This window comes from Rhinichthys klamathensis, unplaced genomic scaffold (assembly GCF_029890125.1).
Source record: "Rhinichthys klamathensis goyatoka isolate OS25496 unplaced genomic scaffold, OSU_Roscu_1.1 h1tg000044l_1, whole genome shotgun sequence".
In the NCBI taxonomy this organism is placed as follows: Eukaryota; Metazoa; Chordata; class Actinopteri; order Cypriniformes; family Leuciscidae; genus Rhinichthys; species Rhinichthys klamathensis.
This window is the reverse complement of record NW_026606591.1, coordinates 757293-765188: the sequence shown is the minus strand read 5'-3', so window position 1 is coordinate 765188 and position 7896 is coordinate 757293. Positions and strand designations below refer to the sequence as shown.

Sequence of the window (7896 nt, the reverse complement as noted above, 5' to 3'; positions counted from 1 at the left end):
TTGTCGTTTCAGTCGATTCCAACTGGAATGGCAAACGGTTTGACATGATTTACGTGACACATCACCTAGGGAAAGGCCGCTTCGATGAGAACGAAACCTACCGCATCAGCAAAGGCCTCATTAGGAAAATGAAAAGCATGGAAAGGTCAGATTTCATTAGGGAAGTTAAGATCTAGTAGCGTCGGCGTTGAGCTTGTGTTGTGTGTGTATGTTTATCTATGCAGTCTGAATCCTACAGACAATTATCCTACAGCTAATTTAAATCAAACATTCCTGTTCATCCAAAATAAAATGCATTTAACAGCAAGTGTCTTCCTGGAATTTCCATAACGAATAACAAACTCATTTATTTGAATTGAGCAAATTGATTTGGGTCTTATAAATGGCTCATCCGTTTCATTTTAGTGCTGGATGAGAAGTTTTATGATTCGTCATATATAGATTAGTAAAATGGATTGTATTCTGTCTGTTTACTTAAATGTTTACGGTTTAATTAATTGTGTCTAATTAAAGAAACATTAAAGAATTGTTCCCCAAAAAATTTAAATTGTCAATTTACTGGCTTTCAAAAACAAGCCAAACCAGAACATTTTCACTGCAGAAAAAAGAGAGTAATTTCAATTTACAGTTATTAAAGCTGCAGTAGGGAGTTTTGAGAAAAAGTTGACTTAGCCTGAAAATTTGAACAAGCACAACTTACAGGTCCCACCCCCTTGCTCTCTGCTGCGCTACAGCCCTCCCTCCACAGCTCGTCCTCCACAGCGGAGCCTGTCGGGAACGCGCAGGCTAGTAAACAGGGCCACCGATGACGGCGGATAAAAAGTTATATGGCACGTTCACTAATAGGGACTAAACGTCAATAATATGCTTTACATTGACTATGGCCTGCCCATACTTTGACTACAAACTTGGTCCTCAAATCATTATGTATTTTCCAATAGCCTACATGTAACTTTATAACGTTGCACTCTTTCTATAAGTTATAAATAGCTAGTAAGATAACGTTAATATAACGGTTGTAAGTAACGTTACAGTATGTAAGTAATTATCTAGCGATATATAATGCTAGATAAGGTGTGCTAGTACATTATTTCAGCAACATGACAAGCCAGTGAATTAGCAGGTTTCAATTGTTGCTAAGCAGAGTGCGTGACATTTTATCTACATGTTATGCGGCTATAGTTTTGACACCGAGTCAATGGGCTCTGTGTAATTCTTTCTTTTTCGCTTGGTTATCGTCATCGGTCTTTTTCCTTTTACCTCTTTGTTTTATGAGCAGGTGTCACTCGAGAATTGGCAGTTTAGGTTGTTTCTCCGTCATAAGCACAGCTGCAGCACGCCGGCAATCTTGAGTTTGAACGACGGCTCGCGCTGTGCAAGAGAGGGGTGTGATCAGCGCGTACACGAGCGTGATTGACAGTGCTAAGACATTCCTCCTGGCTCTGATTGGTTGTTTCTGACCGGGAGCGTGTATTTCTGAAAATGGCAATAGGACCACTGGGAGGAGCCAGAGGAGCTTGATTTTTACACAGATTATCTGTCTCATATTCTACTGTCAGGACATAATGACAGTTTTAGCAAATACATGTTTTCAAAAGTTACCTACAGGAGCTTTAATAACATAATAATAACATAACATATTTTTATTACATAAGATTGAATTGTATGATACTGTGGCTTTATAAATAGTTATATCAGCTGGGTCACATGCACATGAAGAGACGTTCAACCAGCATAACAAAAAATTATTCTGGAACAAATCGCCTACCCTGTGTCACGGTGGGTTGCAGGAAGGCAGACGAAGAAGATAATTTCCAATACAATGTTTTAATGATAATTAATATAGGAGACAAAAGAGGTGGTGAAGGGATGAACATATTGGAGGCGGTTTCGGAGGAGGACGAAGAGGTGGTGAAGGTATAGACATTCTTAGTGAACTTCCAGTGACTTGAGTCACAATACGTGAAGCTGAGAGTCTCGCGGACTCCCAGCCTCACGGGCTCATCTGAAGTACAGAAAAGGCCCTGATCTCTAGTTGCATTTCATTATATAGCCAGACCTCATTTCATATGTAAACATGAGTTCACAGTGGAAATTCACTGTGATCACCCTCCCAGACTTACTGGGGGCAGAAGTTGGTTTAAATGGTACCATTTGCTAACCGTGGGAATTAGCATTGAGTTCACACCTTCTGAGAGCAGGAGGGTTTACCCATCCACCCTCCTTTGTGTGTGTGTTATCTCTAAACTCTTAAAAACCGTATTACCTTTTGTTTTACTTATTTGGAAATGAGACATTTGAACCAGTCGCACCGAGACATTTCGAATGATATTAAACATGTACAAAATACTCGATGATAATCATTCAAATTAAACCATTTCGATTCTTGTGTGAGTTTTAGGTGTCCCTGAGAGAGAGAATGAAATGTAGATAAGGTGAGATTTTCGTCTCTGGGGAAGAGGGGGGATGTCAAATGTTGATTTCCAGCAAGGTCCTTTGTCTCATAGACCAGTGGTCAGGTCTATCTCTTCAACCAGTCTTAGTAAGAAAACCAGTCTTACATAGGCGACTCGGCACTCAATTTGACATAATAAAGAGGTCATGTGACACATTTAGTACACTACAGTTTGAATATTTTTTGAAGTACATCCTGCTCCCTATTCAGTAAGTTAGGTAGTGCTCCAAAATAAACAGCCCCCAAAAAAGAGGAAGTCAGAAAGTCTCAAATTACATTCTCTTTCATTTTAAGAGCCGCAGTGAGCTTCTCTTCTTCCTCTCTCTCCTTCACCACTGCTCAGGGGGAAACAGCAACACAGAGGAGATCCCTCCAGAAAATAACTATGGTTTATCAAAAAGAGGTACAGTAGCCTTCGGGCTTTATTCTTTTATCTTTTTGTCCACACTCAAAGAATTATTTCAGTTGTAACTAAACTTTTGCTATTTGATTCTTCTTGCAAGATCGGTTATGTGTGATCATGAATTGTAAGTGCACAAAAAACTGTCGTCAAGAAGCTCTCAGTTTATAAAGTTCGGGGCCAGTTGTCACAAAGAGAATTTGTCATTATTATCTTTTGATTCAAATGAACCCTATAAAGCCTCACTGTGTGATATCTGATACGCAAATTTCTAAGGCCTTGAAAATCCTGTTGCACACTATCTTCTACATGCCCACTGTCGATTGAATGATAGCTTGTATTTTTTAGCACGTAAAAGCCTTTCAGTATAATGTCAGGTTGTGAATTCATTAATGATTTGTATCAAGTAGACGTAAGAATAACTTTTATATTGTTAGTAATATTTCATGATCACTAACTGGACTGATGCAACGTGTAAATCATGTTAAAATGTGATCCATCAGGCTTTTGAGAAACGTGTATTTGTTCATCTTTGAAACATCATTGTAATGCAATTATTTTTATTATTTTAAAACTACAGCACTTTGATCATAAAACTAAGTATTTAAATAACTTACATTTTTGGAGCTATACAGATATCATAATTCAGAATTTCATCTTACTTTTTGGCCATAGTTATCAGCAACTACACAGGATTGTATTTTTTGCGTCTGTTTGGTTCTCTGAATAAAACTGAGGTGTTTTGAGGAGTATGAGCTTTATATCCTCCTATATTCTATATTATATATATATGAGCCATAAAAGCTGATATATCAAATATGACACTCAATATAAAACTTTTCTTTTAATATTTTGTCTTAAGTTTCAAAAACTGCATTTTTCATTTAAAGAAAAATATTTTTCCATTCTGACTATTATGTCACATCTCAGGCATTACAGGGTTAACCCCATTATGTGTCCTGCAATACAAAATTAAGTTGTCGTAAATTCTGGTTAACCTAGGATATGTTTTTAAAATTTTGTGACAATTTCTCATTTAGGGTCATGCAAACTTTCAGGTTCAATTTGACCTGCAATTTAATGGTTAACCACAGCTGCAGTCACAAAGTAAAACCCTCTGAGGGTATTTAAGTTTACATTTATGCATTTGGCAGACACTTTTATCCAATGAAATGTATATTGCGTTGAATTTTTTTTTTCAGTAATTTTTTTTAAGATTTCGCTAAGGATCAAAGTAGTATTTTGGCGTTGCTAGCGTCATGCTTTACTGTTTGTTTCAGGAAAACACCCAAAAATAAAACAAAAACATTTAAAATAAAATAAAAATTCTAATGTCATATAAATGTAAACATTTTTTATAATACTGTTTATAATATTCATATTTTTTTAAACAAATGGTTAAAAAAAATTGTTGTTAAATCATTTAATAGCAGTTAAAATATGTGAGAGTATTTACTGTTTTTACCTGATTTTGTTTTTGAATGTTTTTCATAGTGTGATTTTTCATTAATTGTATTGAATCCAATTATTAATAAATAACAATTCATTTAATTTATGGGCGCATTTCAAGACACTCAAGGCCACTTTACAAATTGTAAGATACATAAACAATAAATGGAAAAAAACTAGTAATAATAATAATACAGTCATACACAAAAGCTATTTCAATCAGAATAAGCTAATACATTTTTTTTTAAAAAGACATGATTTTAAGACATGATTAAAAATGGAAAGACTAGAACTATTATGTATGTCCTGAGGTACTGTTTTCCAAAGACTCGGAGAAGTACAACTAAAAGCTCTACATCACATAGTAGTCAAACGTACAGATGGTTTAACTAGAGTCATAGAAGCAGAAGACCTGAGAGACCGGGTAGCTGAATACACATAAAAAAGTAACATAAGTATGAAGGTGCTAGATTATGGAGACTCTTATAAGTGAAAAGTGAAATCTTAAATTAAATCCAATATATAATAATAAGTAATCAAAATAAGATGTAACTAATGCACGTACAAGGACAGGGATGGTCGAAGACGATTAATATTTGTCAGATGATAATATGCTGACCATGTAATGTTATTTACATGTGCCTAGAAAGATTAAGTGCTGTCAAGGATGACACCCAGACTCTTGACCATCAGAGAAAAAGAGATAACAGGAACTGTTGATAGTCAATGTAAAACTTTCATAATTTTGCCATTTATTTTCAGATAAGCAAAGCAAAAGAGAGGAAGGTGGCAACGTTGACTTAGGCTTTGAAGATATACAGAGCTGGGTGTTATCAGCATAACAGTGAAGGTTTATACCGAATTTGCGGAAAACTTGTCCTAAAGGCAATAGACAAATAATAAATAGAAGAGGGCCCAAAACGGAGCCCTGAGGCACGCCATTAGTAATCTGAGATTTAATTTAATTTTTACATTTTTATTTTCAACCCGATAAATACGATCTAAACCATTTAAGAGGAATACCAGTCATTTAGGGTCTATTAGACCTCCAACATAAAAATCGCACCCAGAATTCAAACATAATACACACTGGTTAAGTTTTATCGAGCAGTGGTGTTGAATGTTAAAACACCTCCTTCAAAACCCTTAGATTGCGAAATAATTAATTAATTAATTATTTAATTAACATTTGTTTATATTTAATTCGGCTACTTTAGTGCATTATAGGTGAGTGTTTCAACTGTACCTGACATGGGAACAATTAAAACAAATGCACTTGTTGAATTTATGAACTAATCGTGAAAAATACTTTTATTTGGAGACAGTTGAAAGAAATATCACTTGAAAAAATTACATGTTTTTTATAACTAGTTTTTGTGTGGTAATGCAAAAAGCAGAAATTGATACCTAATATGTCTGCAATAACTGTTTTGAGGTCAAGCCAAGCTCTGTAACGGGTATAATGAGAGCACACATAAAAACAAGTAAATGTGGCATCTGATCTTCATCTCTCCCTCAGATGAAGACCATGCCGGAAAAAATCACAACTATGAGGGACCTAAATGAGTGTGGATTTGGTCAGCCTGGGCCCAGGCATGGACTCAAGCTCTTGTACTGGTTTGCTAAGGACTGTATCTGGGTTAATGACGATGGCGACATGTTCCTGGCCTGTAACCCGGCAGAGGGAGTCTTTGGCTTTCACCTCTTTGAGAACAGATACACCAAACGTAAAGAGAAACTTCTTCCAGATGTGAACTTTCACTACTATTTGCTGGGCAATCTGAATTCGCCAGGAGCTAATATGCTGCCGGAGTACATCAAGAAACACAACAACAGCATGCATGACGTAAACAACGCGGACCGCCTCATCGTCACTGATCACGAACAGAGGAAGTTTGGGAACATTTACCTGACCACGCACAATGATCAGTCAAATTATGATCCGAACGCCACATTTCATATCTCCAGGAGCCTCCTGAAGATCATCAAATCATATCCAAATCTAGAAGACTTTCTGCAGGGCCTTGAGGATGAAACATCTAATCAGCCAGCTTCGGTTGCATTTGTTGGACTGTATCAGATGGTGCAGGTAGAATCTGAAAAGAGAATTGATGTCACTGTAGATACCGATACACCATCTCGAAACTGTGTCTGTAGCTGTACTATACTCTGAAATTGTTTCATGAGGAAAAGTTGGGAGGGGAAAGTCTCTGAGATGTTCAGAGGTCAAGAACGCACCGACTGAACGCATGGGGGAAACCAGCTAGAAGCAGTTAGCGTTTGATTTAGTGGTTAGATTAGTTTCACTAACAGTTAAAGATTGATGTGCTTAGCTATGTGCTCATCTGCAGACTGAACTAGTCCAAGTAAACATGTAAACTTTTTTTGTCCATTTTAACATAAATATGCATGCGATTTTTGGAATATGCGAATATGCAGTCACTTTGTTTCTCTTGGTTGAGAATAAAGGCAAGCAAAAGAGAAAACTGTTGTCTTGTTTGGGTATTTGCTGTAAAAGAAAGACACTAGAGATGCTTGTTCAACCACTCTACCACCACTAGAGAGTAAATAAGTGATAAAGAACTTAAATTTTCCGAGTTCAATCTACAGCATTTAAGGCATAATGTAGATTATCACAAAAAAATGGGGGAAAAAATCTAATGAAAAATTACTAATTATGTTGATTAGTTGACATAAATAAAAGGTACATTGTGTATCTCTAGCGGTTTTTAACCTCTAACGGTTAAAAAAAACGGCATGCAGTTTGCGGAAGAACACTGTTTTGGTTGTGCTTCGGCTTTGCGTGACAGTGCGGATGAATATGACCCTTCACAATAGATAATGATTTACAATAAACTTTGTAAGAGAGCCTCATATGGCAATAAAATGTATCTGTTCAATAAAATACCTTACTCACCTGTTGAGTAATGCCATCTCTGTGTTGCTTTTACAACATTTCAAATCTCTCAGTTCTCACCTCTCCGAAAGGCAAGCCGATGTTGATTCCTATTTTGTTAAGATCTGTCGCGCTCTCTTATTGCCAGCATACTCTCCTCTGTTTCTGCGTTTGATTCTCTTGAAGCTCGATAATCAACTGCTATTTAACTAATTATCCATGCTCGTTGTGACAACTAAGTTAACCTCTGCCACTCTCACCATAAAAAAGTAGCCGGAGAAACTTTCTCTATTCACGGATATGACGAGCGAAGCATGGGCGAGTGACGTATGTACGCAATTTTCTGTGGAAACGACCCCAGACCACTGATCTATATAACATTTCATTATATTGATAGATCAGTGCCCCAGACGGACAGGTCTAAAATATAAACACTTATAATTGGCTTAAAGGTGCGCTATGTACGATCTATGTGTACGATTGACAGCTAGCGGTTGAAACGGGCAGTGCCGTCCAAATTCACACACACAAAAAACCAAGAAGAAAAAAACATTCCGACACTGAATGCACATTTCAAAGTAAAATAACTGACTGTATCTTTGTTTTTCAGATAAACGAGTATGTAAACAGCATGTTTCCTAAATATCTGCAAACATATTATGGTATTTTTATGCATTATTAGTCAAAAACTTAAAA

General features: G+C 36.4%; 1 protein-coding gene across 1 annotated transcript; it reads left to right on the top strand.

Moving 5' to 3' along the window:
- Positions 1-2781: 2781 nt before the first annotated feature.
- Positions 2782-6698, top strand: wu:fc75a09 (uncharacterized). The gene is made up of 2 exons (XM_056247241.1): positions 2782-2858; positions 5824-6698. Exons 1-2 carry the CDS (start codon positions 2841-2843, stop codon positions 6475-6477), a joined length of 672 nt encoding a protein of 223 aa, XP_056103216.1. The 5' UTR covers positions 2782-2840; the 3' UTR covers positions 6478-6698.
- Positions 6699-7896: the final 1198 nt, after the last annotated feature.